The sequence below is a fragment of the Schistocerca piceifrons genome, chromosome 5 (assembly GCF_021461385.2).
Source record: "Schistocerca piceifrons isolate TAMUIC-IGC-003096 chromosome 5, iqSchPice1.1, whole genome shotgun sequence".
Classification (NCBI taxonomy): domain Eukaryota; kingdom Metazoa; phylum Arthropoda; class Insecta; order Orthoptera; family Acrididae; genus Schistocerca; species Schistocerca piceifrons.
The window spans coordinates 43,583,991-43,601,312 of record NC_060142.1 but is presented as its reverse complement, the minus strand read 5'-3'; the positions used below and the strand labels follow the sequence as shown (position 1 = coordinate 43,601,312).

The 17,322-nt window shown below is 42.7% G+C and overlaps 1 protein-coding gene across 2 annotated transcripts in view; it reads left to right on the top strand.

Moving 5' to 3' along the window:
* LOC124798392 (dystrophin-related protein 2-like) overlaps window positions 1-17,322 on the top strand; it is a 107,479-nt gene that overhangs the window by 37,229 nt on the left and 52,928 nt on the right. The window contains exons 5-9 of one of the 2 annotated variants that reach the window (XM_047261768.1): window positions 6,403-6,514; window positions 7,698-7,864; window positions 8,123-8,244; window positions 8,336-8,518; window positions 8,615-8,729. In XM_047261768.1, the coding sequence (XP_047117724.1) occupies window positions 6,403-6,514; window positions 7,698-7,864; window positions 8,123-8,244; window positions 8,336-8,518; window positions 8,615-8,729 (699 nt within the window). Of the gene's footprint in view, window positions 1-6,402; window positions 6,515-7,697; window positions 7,865-8,122; window positions 8,245-8,332; window positions 8,519-8,614; window positions 8,730-17,322 lie in introns of both variants that reach the window. The other variant, XM_047261767.1, reaches the window with a different exon arrangement.

The window sequence follows — 17,322 nt, the reverse complement described above, 5'->3', positions numbered from 1 at the left end:
AAGCCTAACCTAAAATGTTCACATTTAAAATGAAAATGGGGTGCTAAATAATTCCAGTTAATTTCCTATGCTACTTATGATCCGGAGCTTTTCTCAAAACTGTGGTGAAGTTGCACATGTTTTGCTCCAAAACCATGAAAAGTGTTTCTGGGGACAAATGTAGCAATGAAAGGCATTTGAAAATGTTTGGTGTTCTATACAAAACTGACTTTTGAACTGATGGAGTTTGTCAATGAACACATTAATTTTATCACACACATAAATAATCAGTAGATACTTCTCTAGAGATTTTGTATTATTAATGTAAATAACATGCTATATTGGTGAGGGATGCTTTGTGTATGTAATAGGAAAAGACACAGATGAAGTGCAGTTTGGTTGCCTGCTGAATAGTCTATACTACGGTGTTGGAACAGCCTGTGCTACAGGGTTTGGGGACATTTTAAGTTGACTGTATTCTGATTCACTGAAGAACAATATGCTAGCTGCAAAAGGCTGAAAGTACAAAATATAATATAGAGGACAGATAACGTCAGGAACATAAACAAAACCAAAAAAGAAACAATAAATTGATAAAAAAAATCTAGTCACCAAGGACTGGCAGGTGAACACACATATAAAAGCTATTACAGTATGCTAGCTTTTGGAGCCAGTGGCTCCTTCTTCTGGCAGTAGGGTTGAAGGGGGAGGAAGAGGGGCGAAGGAAAAGGACTGATGAGTCAGGAAAAGGAGTAGAGTTTGGAAAAGTCACCCAGAACCCTGGGTCAGGGGAGACTTACTGGATGGGATGAGAAGGCAAGACTGACTGTTGGGGGGGGGGGGGGGGGGGGGTTCGGGGTCACCGGGCAAGATTTGAGAACCCGAGAGCTTAAAGGTGACATTAGCCTACCTTCCACCTTCAATCTATCAGGTGTTCAAATCTCATCCAGTGCAGTCCCCAACAGTCAGTCTGTTTTCTAATCCCATCTGGTAAGTCTCCCCTGACCCAGGGTTCTGGCTGACTTTTCAAAACTGTACCCCTTTTCCTAGATCTCACCAGTCCTTTTCCTTCACCTCTCTTACTTCCCCTTTAACCCTTCCGTCAGAAGAAGGATCCACTGGCTCCAAAAGCTATCGTACCGTAATACCTTCTCACTATATAGCGGAAATGGTGAGTCACAATAGGCACAACAAAAAGACTCACACAATTAAAGCTTTTGGCCATTAAGACCTTTGCCAACAATAGTCACACATACAGGTGCGTGAGTGCGACACACACACACACACACACACACACACACACACACACACTCACACACAACTGCAGTCTCTGGCAACCGAAAACACACTGCGAGAAGCAGCAGCAGTGCATGATGGGAGTGGTGACTGGGTGGGGGTAAGGAGGAGGCTGAGATGGGGAGGGGGAGGGATAGTATGGTGAGGGTGGCAGACAGTGAAGTGCTGCAGGTTAGACAGAGGGCAGGGGAGGGGGAAGTAATGGAAAAGGAGGGAAATAAAAAGACAAGGTGTGGTGGTGAAATGACGACTGTGTAGTTCTGGAATGGGAACAGGGAAGAGGCTGGATGGGTGAGGACAGTGACTAACAAAGGTTGCGACCAGGAGGGTTACAGGAACATAGGATGTATTGAAGGGAAAGTTCCCATCTGCACGATTTAGAAAAGCTGGTGTTGGTGGGAAGAATCCATATGGCACAGGCTGTAAAGCAGTTGTAGAAATGAAGGATATTGTGTGTGGCAGCTTGTTCAGCAACAGGGTGGTCCACTTGTTTCTTGGCCACAGTTTGTCGGTGGCCATTCATGCGGACAGACTGCTTGTTGGTTGTCATGCCTACATAGAAAGCAGCACAGTGGTTGCAGCTTAGCTTGTAGACCACATGGTTGGCTTCACAGGTAGCCCTGCCTTTGATTGGATAGGTGATGTTAGTGACTGGACTGGAGGAGTTGGTGGTGAGAGGATGTATGGGACAAATCTTGCATTTAGGTCTATTACATAGGTATGAGCCACGAGGTTAGGGATTGGGAGCAGGGGTATATTGTGTAGGTTTGGTGGACGGCGGAATACCACTGTGGGAGGTGTAGGAAGGATAGTGGACAGACATTTCTCAATTCAGGGTACGATGAGAGGTAATCGAAACCCTGGTGGAGAATGTAATTCAGTTGCTCCAGTCCTGGGTGGTACTGAATTATGAGGGGAATGCTCCTCTGTGGCTGGACAGTGGGACTTTGAGAGGTGGTGGGAGACTGGAAAGATAAGGCACGCAGATTTATTTTTGTACAAGGTTGGAAGGATAATTACGGTCAGTGAAGGCTTTAGTGAGACCCTTGGTATGTTTTGAGATGGACTGCTTGCCACTGCAGATGTGATGACCACAGGTCGCCAGGCTGCACGGAAGGGAGTTCTTGGTATGGAACGGGTGGTAGGTGTCAAATTGAAGGTATTGCTGGTGGTTAGTAGGTTTGATATGGATGGAGGTACTGATGTAGCCATCTTTGAGGTGGTCGCTAGCATCTAGGAAGGTGGCTTGTTGGGTTGAGTAGGATCAAGTGAAGCAAATGGGGGAGAAGTTGTTAAGGTTCTGGAGGAATGTGGGTAGGGTATCCTCACCTTTGATTCAGTTAGCAAAGATGGCATCAGTGAACCTGAACCAGGTGAGGGGTTTAGGATTTTGGGTTTATAGGAAGTATTCCCCTAGATAGCACATTAATAGGTTGGCTTAGGATGGTGCCATGTGGGTGCCCATAGCCGTAACCCGGATTTGTTTGTAGATAATGTGTGACGGCTTTTCTCCGATTCTAACCCAGTGCTGTTTTCCTTTGTTACCATTTTCTTTTACATCACTGTATTCAATGTCTGTCCTTCTTTCTCTACTTTCCTGTGTTTCTCTTGTTGCCTTACAAACTGCACTGTACCTACTAACAAATCTGGGGTACGGCTAGGGGCACCTGCATGGCACCATCCGATGCCAACCTACTCATGGGCCATCTAGAGGAATCCTTCCTCAAAACCCAGAATCCTAAACTCCTCACCTGGTTCAGGTTCATTGATGACATTTTTGCCATCTGGATCGAAGCTGAGGACATCCTAGCCACATTCCTCCAGAACTTCAGCAACTACTCCCCCATCTGCTTCACCTGCTTCTGCTCAACCCAACAAGCCACCTTCCTAGGCATGACCTCCACCTCAAAGATGGCTACATCAATACTTCCATCCATATCAAACTTACTAACCACCAGCCGTACTTCCACTTTGACACCCGCCACCCGTTCAATACTAAGAAGTCCCTTCCATACAGCCTAACCACTCGTGGTTTTCGCATTTGCAGTGACGAGCAGTCCCTCTCGAAATATACCAAGGGTCTCAGTGGAGCCTTCACAGTTCGAAATTATCCTCCCAACCTTGTACAAAAACATATCTCCCATGCCTTATCTTTCCAGTCTTCCGCCACCCCTCAAAGTCCCACTGTCTGGCCACATAGGAGCATTCCCTTCATAACTCAGTACCATCCAGGACTGGAGCAACTGAATTACATTCTCCACCAGGGTTTCGATTACCTCTCATCATGCCCTGATATGAAAAATGTTCTGCCCACTATCCTTCCCATCCGTCCCACAGTAGTATTCTGCCATCCACCGAACCTACACAATATACTTGTCCATCCTTACACAACCCCTGCTCCCAATCCCTTACCTCATGGCTGATACCCCTGCAATAGACGTAGATGCAAGACCTGTCCCATACATCCTCCCAACACCACCTACTCCAATCCAGTCACTAACATCATCTATTCCACCAAAGGCAGGGCTACCTGTGAAGCCAATCATGTGGTCCACAAACTAAGCTGCAACCACTGTGCTGCATTCTATGTAGGCATGACAGCCAACAAGTTGTCTGTCCACATGAATGGCCACCAACTAACTGTGGCCAAAAAAACAAACTGACCATCCCCTTGCTGATCTTGCTGCCAGACATGATATCCTTCATTTCTACGACTGCTTCACAGACTGTGCCATATGGCTCCTTCCCACCAACACCAGCTTTTCTAAATTGTGCAGATGGGAACTTTCACTGCAATACATCCTATGTTCCCGTAACCCTCCTGGCCTCAACCTTCGTTACTCACTGTCCTCGCCCATCCAGACCCTTCCCTGTTCGTATTCCAGAGGTACACAGCTACCACCACACCCAGTCTTTTAATTTCTCTCCTTTTCCACTACTTCCTCCCCCATCCCCACCTCTCCGCTGCCCTCCCTCTAACCTGCAGCACTTCACTGTCCGCTATCCCCCACCATAATATCCCTCCCCCTCCCCATCCCAGCCTCTTCCTTACCCCCCCCCCCCCCCTCCTCCAGTTGCCACTCCCATCATGTAGTGGTGCTGCTGCTCGCAGTGTGCTTTCAGCTGCCTGAGACTGTGTTTGTGTGTGTGTGTGTGTGTGTGTGTGTGTGTGTGTTTGTGTGTGTGTGTGTGTGTTTGTGTTTGTGTTGTTGACGAAGGCCTTAATGGCCGAAAGCTTTAATTGTGATAGTCTTTTTATTGTGCCTATCTGCAACTCAGCATCTCTGCTAACATGGCGAGTAACAACTTCCCTTCTCATAATATTGTTACATCCCATCCTGGATTTTCCGTTGTTTGATTGTACTGTAATACCTTTTATGTGTGCATTCTCCTACCACCACTTGGTTAAGTAGATTTTTTATTTGCCCAACTACATTGTATTTCAAAAATTGATTATTTTTGAGAAAAAATAAATAGCTGTATTTATTACATACCTGTATGTGGACTTAGGAGAGCTATGTGTTTTTGGTACCCATTGTAAATAGTTGACAAACAAGGATGAAGGTCCTTGCAGCAGGTGATATCAGTATAAGTATGAGACAGCTGTTGTAGGTCCTTCTCCACTTTTGTTGTTCAAGAACTATGGCAGTAGATTTACTTGTCTATATGAGAATAATAATGGCATTGTCAACTTTGATGAGACATTGTGGGAGACAGATGTCATCCAATTGAGAGTAGTTTATACATATCCAGAATGCTGGGTCTAGAGAGACCTCATTTTAAGGACCTGTTGCCCCATTATTTTTATTTTGACCTGAGCCCATGAGCGATTCTTCCTGTTGAATAACTGTTTTCACAATTTTCTTCAGCCTTTTCCCTATCTTTCCTCATAAAGGATCCTCTACTAATAGAAGATGACATTTTTTGTAACGCTGTAAGTGTGTTTCTGCTGTTGCTGCTTAATAAATACTTGTAATATAATTGGGTAGATAAATAATATACTCACAAAGCAGCGGCAGAACACGTATGTAAAAGAAGTCAGACCTGTGGTTCTGGGTGATGTTTCCAAAATCTACCCCTTTTCCTAGACATGTCCAGTCCTTTTCCTTCACCATTCTTCCTTTCTCTTCAACCGTTCTGCTGGAAGAAGGAGCCTCTGCCTCTGAAAGCTTGAATGATTGTAATATTCTTTTACGTGTGTGCTCTGCCACTGGTTGGTGAGTAGATTTTTTTATCCATACAATTACATTACATTGTCAGAAATTGATCATTTTCTTAGTAAATACTTGATACTTGAAAAGAGTATTGTGGCACAAAATGCCAAATCTTCTACCATCCAAATTTCTTGTGAGTCAGAAGCTTTTACTTCATCAACAAAGGATAATTGATTTCACTGATATGTTAATTAATGAAACTGTATTGCGTGAATGACTGCAGTAAATATTTGTTTCAGTACTCTTGGTCTGACTGTTCATTTCCTTGTCCAAGGAAGAATACAGATAGAATATTGGAATTCATGTCAAGTGATGACTACCACTAGTTGATACAGTCTCCAGGCAGAACATGATCTCAGTTACTGAGAAACTAGTGCTGCAGCAACACAAAGTGTTTCGTGTTTTTCAGTTCTCCAACACAGACTCTGTATTTACAGTATGGGAGGAGTTTCAAAAATTATTATTCCTTTTTTTACAAAACACAGTATACTCTGAACAGCCACAGCTGTGGAAATATCTGAGGATGCAGCTATAAGTTATGAAACTGGTTGCTTCAGTAAAGGATGATTAAACAGCTATTGCAGTTCTTCATTTATCAAGATGGACTCCTGTTTTAAAATATTCACTGATCTTCTATTAACAGTGGCCATTAATAATTGGCATAAGTAGTTCCTAGATAGTTTCTAGAAGCAGATGCTTTAATCCACGGGAAAGTTCATTGTTACCTCAAATTTCAGATCAGCCACAAATAATGTACCCTTTGGTGAATGGAAAAAAATTCTGTTACTAATAAGTATCTAGTTAGTAAGACTGCGTCATGAATCCATTCCAGTTATTTCCATTATTCTGGAAATTACATATGTATATTATTTTTGCTAATAATTTACGTATGATCAATCATTTTTCTTTATAGTGCCAAGGAAGTTTAGGGTTGACTGAGGATTCCTTTATGGAATGGCTGCTGTGTGAGCCACAGATACTCATGTGGCATTCTGTGTTATATCGTATGCAATCAGCTGAATTAGGTGAGCTTAACATTTTATTTACATTTCCACTTAATTTCAGTTTAACTTGTGACAAATGTTCACTGCAGCAAATACTCTATTTACAAGTTAAGATGTGTCATCTAATAATTGTCTTTTGCTGATGGTATTAGAAACTAGTACACAGCCTCAATCGTCATGGTGACCATGTTGGGAAACAGGCTATAGATGTATTTCTCTGCTGTAATTGAACTCTTGTTGTTTGTATTCATAAATATTTTGCCAAACAAGTGTATAGAGAAAGTGTTCAAACAATAGCAGTTGTTAGAGATAAATCAGGGTTAGGTCAGCCAGAAGCAGATGCAACCAAAGAGAACTGAGTGTAGTTCTCACTAGTACAGTTGTCATAGAACTTATTGGTGCTCTCTTTGAATATATACAACACATTGGTTTAAGGAGCAGTATTGTTATTGCTTCATTTGTTTCTGAACTATCCTGCATGAGTTTTCTGCTATTTTCTGAAGTTACACAGGCAAGACTGAAAGATTATCCTGTATCTGTAGTATATTTTTTTCATGTATCATATTAAAATGATAAAGGCTTATCTGTGCATAATAAATGTTGTGTCTTCTGATCACTTAAATATTTTGACTGGTGTAGCACATGAGAAAACTGATACAAGTCAAGACAGAAGCTGATGATATTGCAAGGGAGGGATACATTTTTTTGTTAAATTTTATTTTCATCGATGCATCGATGGGAAAATAAACAAGAACAGATGAAGCAGAAATGTTCTGTACTGAGCCGCGCGGGATTAGCCGAGCCGTCTAGGGCGCTGCAGTCATGGACTGTGCGGCTGGTCCCGGCGGAGGTTCGAGTCCTCCCTCGGGCATGGGTGTGTGTGTTTGTCCTTAGGATAATTTAGGTTAAGTAATGTGTAAGCTTAGGGACTGATGACCTTAGCAGTTAAGTCCCATAAGATTTCACACACATTTGAACATTTTTTTGTTCTGTACTGAAAAATATACATGTCTATCCATAATGTATATACACACACCATATGATGAGCAGAAGTAAAAAAGCAGCTGGACGAAAACCTCCTTATCTTTTTGTTGATTAGTGCTGAAGACTCAGTAATTATTAATTCCTATTGTCCAATGTTTGAATTTAACTTATTATTTTAATTGTGTTACTATCTTCACACATACCTTTCCTTTTTCCCCAGTTTGCCATTACGTCCGTTGTGATGTCTGCAAAGTCTATCCAATAACTGGACTTCGATACACCTGCTTGCATTGTTTCAGCTACAATCAATGTCAAGCGTGTTTCTTTACAGGGAAAGTTAGTAAGAATCATAAGCTGAAACACCCAATACAGGAATACTGCTGTCAGGTAAGATACAGTTGTCCAAGCAAGGGAACAATTTAGTCCCCCCAAGAAAATTGTTCAGATTGTCACCAAATTAACATGTTTATTCTGCAGGAAACTTCCTGCCTTATTGTTGCTGCATTTATTGGTTTTAAATTGATCTCAATGAATCTGTTGTGTCTTTGTTGTAGAAATTATGTAGAGTCCATTACTTGTATGCCAGAAGCATTTTGAACAGTTATCATCACTGATGGGAGGATTTGTAATTTTTCCCCCTATTAGATAACTCCAAAAGAGGCAGCTACTGCCTTTCTAAAAATGCTGAGAAACCGGATTCACAAGGGTTCATCAAAATATTTAACTAATGAGTCTTCTGAATCTGTTAGCTCAGACATGCAGGCTAGGTAAGTATGCAGCTGGCCATTAATGATATAATCCACAAAGTTTGTAATTTTAAGATCACAGATTATTATATTAGTGTCATATTTCCAGTAGTGATTTGAAGAATGGTACAATAACAAGATTCCATCACAGCTATTCTAGAGCTGGAAATTCAGTCTATGTCCTTGATGACATTAATTTGTCTAGACAGACATTCAGTAGCTCAAGATTTATGCAGCAACTGCATCCCCAAAAGGAGCTACAGAATATTATACAGAATCTTGAAGAGCAAGAAAGGTTTGTCAATTCAACTTACAGATGTGTAATGATATGGAATCATAATTCTCGTGATATTTGAGTAATCTAAATAAATGACACCATTCTTTTTTGCAGGAAAATGGAGAGAGAGAAGGAGAAAAAAATATATAACCAAAAGGAATTCACAACATGTCTACAAGAGCATCAAATGTGGCTTAATTCGCAGATATACAGGCTCAAAATTCTAATGGTTTGTTAATTAAAATTAATCTACAGAGGACGATACTACATATTTTAAATCTTCATAATATAAATGCCTTATGATTATTGTAAACATGAAACATTAATTTAAAAATAGCCATTTGCTTCATATTGAGCAGAAATTAACATATAGTGCATGTAAAACTGCTGAATAAATATAAAATCATTAATTACGAATACTCAATATCTCTTTCACTGTAGTTGGGACTGAAAGGATATTATTATTATTATTATTATTATTATTATTATTATTATTATTATTATTTTAACCATATAGTGGATATGTTGAGTCACAGAGAGGCACAACAAAAAGACTACTAAACATGTAAGCTTATGTCTAGAAGGCCTTCTTCTAAAACAGACAACATTCATACATCCGTGTAAAAGCAGCTCACACACATATGACACTGCTCTGGCCACCAGGGCCAGACTGCAAGCAACTGCACGTAATGGGAGAATCAATCTGGATGGTGGGGGCAGCTGGGGTGGAAGAGGGAGGGAGAGCTGGGTATGGGTTGGGGACAGTAAAATGCTGTTTGTGAGAGTGGCAGGGATGAATTGGAGAGTGAGTAGGGCAGCAAGATGCAGTCAGAAGATTGGACAGTAGGGGCAGGGGTGTGGGGAGGGGCGGTGGGGGTTGAAAAGGATGGTAGTAGTTGGAGTGACAAATGACAGCTAGCTCTAAATGTGGAAAAAATATAAGCTGATGCTGATAAGTAGGAAGAACAAACCTGTAATATTTGGCTACATTATTGCTAGTGTGCTGATTGACACAGTCACATTGTTTAAACATCTGTGTGTAATGTTGCAGAGCGATAAGAAATGGAATGTGCGTGTGAGAACTGTAGTAGGGAAGGCGAATGGTCAACTTCTTTTTATCAGGAGAATTTTAGGAAAGAGTGGTCCACTTGTAAAGGAGACAGCATATAGTGCACTAGTGTGACTTGTTCTTGAGTGCTGCTCGAGTGTTTGATACCCCTGCCAAGTCAGATTGAAGCAGTTCAGAGGTGGTCTGCTAGATTTGTACCAGTAGATTCGAACAGCACTTAAGTGTTATGGAGGTGCTTCAGGAACTCAAATGGGAACCGCTGGAGGGAAGACGACATTATTTTCGAAAAACACTATTGAGAAAATATAGAGAACCAGCAGTTCAAGCTGACTGCCAAATGATTCTACTCCCATCAACATACAGTGCGTGTAAGGACTGTGAAGACAAGATATGAGAAATTGGAACTCATATGGAGGTGCATAGATAGTTGTTTATCCCTTCTTCTGTTTGGGAGTGGGACAGGAAAGGAAATGACTAGTAGTGATAGAGGGTACCCTCTGACATGCACCATACAGTGACTTATGGAGTATCTATGTAGATGTAGATGAAGTAAAAAGACCGTGGATGTGCTTGTGGAATAGAAGGCTGTGGAGTGGAACAGGGAATGGGATAGGTGGGTGGAGGACAGTGACTAATGAAGGCTGAGACCCCGAGGGTTATGAGAACATTGGATGTATTGCAGAGAGAGTTTCTACCTACACAACACTGCTAGTGTTGGTAGGAAGGCAAAGGCTGTGAAGCAGTCATTAAAATGGAGAATATTCTGTTGGATAGTATGTTCAACAACTGTGTGGTCCAACTGTTTCTTGGCCACAGTTTGTCGGTGGCCGTTCATGCAGACAAACAGCTTTTTGGTTATCATGCCCACGTAGAATGAAACACAGTGGTTGCAGGTTAGCTTGTAGATCACGTGATTGGTTTCACAGGTAGCACTGCCTTTGATATAATAGGTGATGCTTTTGGCTGGGCTGGAGTAGGTGTTGATGGAAGGATGTATGGGACAGGCCTCACATCTAAGTTTGTTACAGGGATATGAGCTGAGAGACAAGGAGTTGGGAGCAGGGTTTTTTGTAGGGATGGATGAGGATACCGTGTAGGTTTAGTGGGCGGCGGAATACCTCGGTGGTGGGGGTGAGGAGGATAGTGGGTAGGACACTCCTCATTTCAGGACACAATGAGAGCTAGTTGAAACCTTGGTGGGAAATGTGATTCAGTTGCTCCAGTCCTCGGTGGTACTGTGTCACAAAGGGAATACTCCTCTGTGGCTGGACGGTGGGTGACGAGAGATAAGCCACAGATCTGTCTCTGTACAAAATTAGGAAGGTAATTATGGTCTGTGAAGACCTCAGTGACCCCTTGGTATATTTCAAGAAGGATTGCTTGTCAATGCAAATGTGATGGCTATGGGTAACTTGTCTGTATGGAAGGGGATGGAATGGGTGGCAGCTGTCAAAGTGGAGGTATTGCTGGTGGTTGGTAGGTTTGATTGCATGGAGGTTGTGATGTAGGTATCTTTGAGATCAAGGCCAACATCAAGGAAGGTGGTTTGTTTGCTTGAGGAGCACCAGGACAAACAAATGGGGAGAAGGTGTTGAGGATTTGGAGGAATGTGGATAGGGTGTCCTCACCCTCAATCCCGATCATGAATATGTTGTCAGTGAATCTTAACATGAGTAGGGGTTTGGGATTGTGGGTGAGTGGGAAGAATTCCTCTAGATGGCCCATTAATAGGTTGGCATAGGCTAGTACAATGCGAGTGGGTCCCCATTGCTATACCCCAGATTTGTTTGTAGGTGATGCCTTCAAAGCAGAAGTAACTGTAGGTTAGGACATAGTTGGTCATGGTGACCAGGAAGGAGGCTGTAGATTTGGAATCTATAGTGCGTTGGGAAAGATAGTATTCACTAGCGGCTAGGCCATGAGGATTAGGGATGTTCATATTAAGGAATGAGGCATCAATAGTGATGAGCAAGGCACCGTGCGGTAAAGGAACAGGAGACATGGAGAGTCAGTGTAGGAAATGGTTCGTATTTTTTATATAGCAGTGTAGGTTACTGGTGGTAGGTAGAAGGTGTTGGTCTACAAGAGCAGAGATTATCTGTGGCGGCACAGTAACTGGTCACAATGGGGTGTCCTGTGTAGTTGGGTTTATGCACTTTAGGAAGCATGTAGAAGGTAGGAGGGTGGGGAGTGGTATGGTTGGGGAGAGAGGTAGACTCGGGGAGAGGTTCTCCGATGGGTCTAAGGATTTGGGAAGAGACTTGAGATCCTGCTGGATTTCGGAAATGGGGTCAGTGTGGCAGGGTTTGAAGGTGGATGAGCCTAAAAGCTGGTGGAGACCTTCTTCCAGGTAATCTTTGCAGTTCAAAATGACAGTGGTGGAGTCTTTATCAGCAAGTAGGATAATAAAGTGAGGATCAAATTGTAGGTGGTGGATTGTTGTTCTTGTATGTAGTGTATTTTGGAAGAAAGCCTTCTGGCTGAAAGCTTACACGTGTAGTAGTCTTACTGTTGTGCCTGTCTGTGACTCGACATCTTTACTATATGGTGAGTAGCAATCTATCCTTCTAATAATATTGTCATTATTCCATGCTGGATTTTCCATTATTTGATTTTGCTTTTCTTCCATTCTGTAACACAGTGCTGTTTTCCTTTGTTACTAGTTTGTAATGCTACTATACTCAGTGACCAACCTTTTCTTTCCCTTCTTTCTTGTGTTCTACATGTCACCTACATGGGGAATGATGGTGAGACAACGTTCGAGGTTAAGAAATTCTGGGAAGTTAACAGGAGTTGATTTGGGGTCAGAGTGAACTGAGTCAGGCAGGATTCAATATTGGTTCCTGAGTGTGATTGGTAGGGTTGGTGGCCAAAAAGTTTTTCCACTGTAGGGGCAAGGAAAAGGAGAAAAGGTCATTAACAAGTCCAGCATGATTGAATTTGCAAGTAGCGTAAAAGGTCAGGCCTTTGGAAAGGACTGACACTTCTGTGGGGCTAAAGCTTTTAGAGAAAAGGTTCATGACTGTGTTTCTGGTCTGTTTAGGTCCTTGATTCTGTATGGTGGTGGGAGGAAGTTTTTGAGTAAAGCATAAATGTAGGAGGTCTGTGAGGCAGGGTTTGTCAGCGGTGAGGGGATGTGGGGGAGATTTGGAGGCTGTTGTAGAGGTGGCGGATAGTGGTGGTCCAAGGCAGGAGTAGGAACAGGGTGGAGAGTTTTTTGAAGTTTCATTGTGCATCTTGTTTTAGTTCCTGAAGGGCATGGGTTTCTGTGTGTGAGATGGGATCCAAGAATTTGGGATTGCACAGCAGGAGAATTTTGTGGGTAGAGAGGAGATACTGTAAGGAGGGAATGGCTTTTCACGACTGTGTTGGTGAGGGTGAAGGACTGGCAGAATCTGAACAGATGGTGGTCATTGTGGAAGGAGGGTTTGCAGCCAGAAATGGGTAATTTGATGGTAAATCCATTTGGGGGGATTCCATGAGCCAAGCAACAATGCAGGAACACTATGTGGGATATGGTTCTGGCTAGGGATAAGGAAACTTTTTGTATTGACACAGATTAAAGGAGCTAGAATCCATTGTGCAAGAAAAAAAAATACATAAGTAATGTGGAAATTATTCTTGTGAGGAATTTTTTTTTTTTAATTATCAAAAATACGCGAAAATACATGGAAAAAAATCACAAATAGGATGGCGTGGATGAAGTATGGGGAAACAAGATGAAACCTGAGGAAGTGGGACAATATGGAAAGGCGAAAATGAACTGAAATAGACATGAAAAAACATGAAATCAAAGTTAAAAATAAATAAAAAGTTTGTAATGTGGGTTACCAGTCCATAGATGAATATGTATGAAAAAGGAGGAAAGCAGATGTGTCAGGTCAGGCCAAATAAGTATGTGTGGACTGCAATGAGAAAGGGGGCTTGGATAGGGGTTGGTAGGATGAGGTACAAGTTCGTGTGGCACGGGAAGGAACAGAAAATAACATGCAAAAACTTGTAAGAGTTATGCAGGGAGAGTGACCAATTTGAAGGTCTAGCATTAATGATAATGGCAAGAGTAATGTGGGTCATGAGATGTTGCACCAACAATCAGCACCAACTTGTACCGTGTGTTGTGCGCAGACAAGTCAGTTGGTACAGTATGGTTCGTAACTAAGGGCATGCAGAGCACTTTGGAAGGTGACATGTGGAACACAGGAAAGCAGAGAAAGAAAAGGATGGGCACTGAGTATGGTAGCATTAAAAGATAGTAACAAAGGAAACCAGCATTGGGTTACAGAATGGAAGAAAAGCCTTTAAGCAAAATCAAACAATGGAAAAGCCAGAATGGAATAATGACAATATTCTGAAAAGGATAGATTGCTACTCACCATACAACAGAGATGTGAGTCACAGACAGGCACAACAAAAAGATACTAAATGCGTAAGCTTTCAGCCAGGCCTTCCAAAACAGACTACATACAAGAACAGCAATCCACCACCAAAAATCTAATCTCAACCTTATTATCCTACCTGCTGGCAAAGGCTCCACCACCACTGTTGTCTTGAACTGCAGGGATTACCTGACAGAAGTACTCCACCAGCTATTAGGCTCATCCACCTTCAAACCCTACCACAGTGACAGTTTCAGAAATCCAGCGGAATCTCCAGTCTCTCCCCAAATCCTTAGACCCATCCCAGAACCTCTCCCCAGAGTCAACCTCTCTCCTCACCCCTACCACTTCCCGCACTTCTATGTGCTTCCTAAAGTGCAGAAACCCAACTACACAGGACACCCCACTGTTGCCAGTTACTGCGCCCCCACAGAGAATCTCTACTCTTGTAGACTAACACCTTCTACCTATCACCAGTAACCTACACTGTTATATAAAAAATACCAACCATTTCCTCCACAGACTCTCCACGGTACCTTTTCCTTTACTGCACGGTGCCTTGCACATCACTATTGATGCCACATCCCTTAATATGATCATCCCTAATCTTCATGGCCTAGCTGTTACTGAATACTATCTTTCCCAATGCACTACAGATTCCAAATCTTCAGCCTCCTTCCTGGTCGCCATGATCAACTATGTCCTCACCTACAGTTACTTCTGCTTTGAAGGCATCATCTACAAACAAATCTGGGGTACGGCAATGGAGACCCATCTGCATTGTGCTAGCCTATACCAACCTATTTATGGGCCATCTAGAGGAATCCTTCCCAATAACCCACAATCCCAAAGCCCTAATCATGTTCAGATTTACTCATGACATATTCATGATCTGGATTGAGGGTGAGGACATCCTATACACATTCCTCCAAAACCTCAACACCTTCTCCCGGTCCTCCTCAACCCAAGAAGCCACCTTCCTCAATGTTGATCTTGGCCTCAAAGATGGCTACATCACAACCTCCACGCAATCAAACCAGCAATACCTCCACTTTGACAGCTGCCACCCATTCCATACCCTTCCATACAGCCTAGCCACCCATAGCCATTACATCTGCAGTGACAAGCAGTCCCTCTTGAAATATGGTCTTCACAGACCATAATTACCTTCCTAACTTTGTACAGAAACAGATCTCCTGTGGCTTATATCTCGTCACCCACCATCTCCCAAAGTCCCACCATCCAGCCACAGAGGAGTATTCCCTTTGTGACTCATTACCACCCAGGACTGGAGCAACTGAATCACATTTCCCACCAGGGTTTCGACTACATCTCACCGTGCCCTGAAATTAGGAGTGTGCTACCCACTATCCTCCTCACACCTCCCACAGCAGTATTCCATCGCCCACTAAACCTACACAGTATCCTCATCCTCATCCTATACAACCACTGCTCCCAACTCCTTGCCTCACATCTCATATCCCTGTAATAGACCTAAATGCAAGACCTGTCCCATACATCCTCCCACTGCCGCCTACTCCAGTGGGATCATAAGAATCACCTATCCCATTAAAGGCAGTGCTACCTGTGAAACCAATCATGTGATCTACAAGCTAAGCTGCAACTACTGCGCTTCATTCTGCATGGGCATGCCAACCAACAAGCTGTCTGTCCACATGAATGGCCACCAACGAACAACAAACTGTGGCCAAGAAACAGCTGGCCCACTCAGTTGCTGAGCACACTGCCCAACACAACATTCTTTGTTTTAATGACTGCTTCACAGCCTGTACCATCTGGATCCTTCCTACCAACGCCATCTTTTCTGAACCGTGCAGGTGGGATCTCTCCCTGCAATATATCCTACTTTCTCGTAACCCTCCCACCCCCAATCTTCGTTAGTCATTGTCCTTCATCCACCTATCCCCTTCTCTGTTCCTACTCCACAACCTTCTATTCCACAAGTGCACCCACAGTCTTTTTACTTCCCTCCGTTTCCGTCCCCCACCTCCACCATCTAAGAACCCGACTCCACCTAGGTGCCCTACCTTCTTTCCACCTTCTCCCTGTATGCTTCCACAAAGAGCACTTTATTGCGTCCCACCTGTACCCTGCTCTTCCTTCCCTTCCCCAATGCTGCTACCCCCACCACTCAGACTGCTTCTCCCATCATGCACAGTTGCTTGTAGTCTGGCTCCGGCAGCCAGAGACAGTGCTCATGTCTGTGTGAGCTGCTTTTGCGTGAATGTGTGTTTGTATGTATGTTGTCTATTTTGGAAGAAGGTGTTCTGGTCAAAAGCTTGTGTTTAGTAGTATTTTAATTTTGCCTGTCTGCGACCAAACCAAAAACTACTTCCACAATGTTGTTTTACCTTGAATCTACCTCAACAATAAAAAAACCTGTAATATGGATTTGTTCTACAGGAAACAAAGACTGTCTTAACAAAACTACCTTTCATTTTCACTGTGATCTTACAGTGGAACTATAGTACCTGGCTGAACTCGAGCAGTTCATGTCCCTCTTCTCCATCACAGGTCACACTACAAGAATCACAGTTATTGGCTGCTCACTTCCCTATAATCTGAAACTACAACACTTTCAATAACAATCAAACTAACACATGGATGTCTTCAGTGAGTGTTTCCACATTGTTCCATTGCCCACTTCCTCTGTTCAGGAACTACTGAACACCACACTCAATGCCTCAGATGAGTCTAGTGGTCTAGCAGTAAATTGCATGACTGGAAACTGAGAGGTAGTGGAATCAAATCCTGGTTGGTCCATGTATTTTTTGACTGTTGCATTAGGCAGTGTGACTCATGAAATTGTTGTTATTTATTATTATTATAAGCTTTGCAATCCAGGTGACGTAATATCTATTACATCAGTTGCCCCTCCCTTGATGCTACTGTGTGATTTGAATACTCACAAGACACAAATAGCAGATGTCAACTAATACAATATCTGCTCTTGGATTTTAACCTTTCTCAGATGAATGCAGGAAATCCAACACATTTTAGTGTCACCCATACAATCAGTTTAACACCCTGTGGCCCAAGTCTTGCATCAGTAATGCAAAGCCATGTCCACAGTGACCAGTGTGACAATGACTATTATCCAGTCATTTTATCAGTACCACATTCTAGATCCCTGATGCTCTACTGCAATGGTCCGTATAAAGGGCAAGTTGGGATGCATACTCATCTGAAGCCTAAGACATGATATTCCAAGAAAAGGACATTGATGAAATAATGCAAGAAGCAGCCATTGTGTTTTCCTAAGCTGCACAATGCAATATGTTACTCTCCCAGGCCATGTCAACGTAAATCTGTTCCATAGTGGCCTCAATAAATAACTGAGGCCATCAGAAATAGAT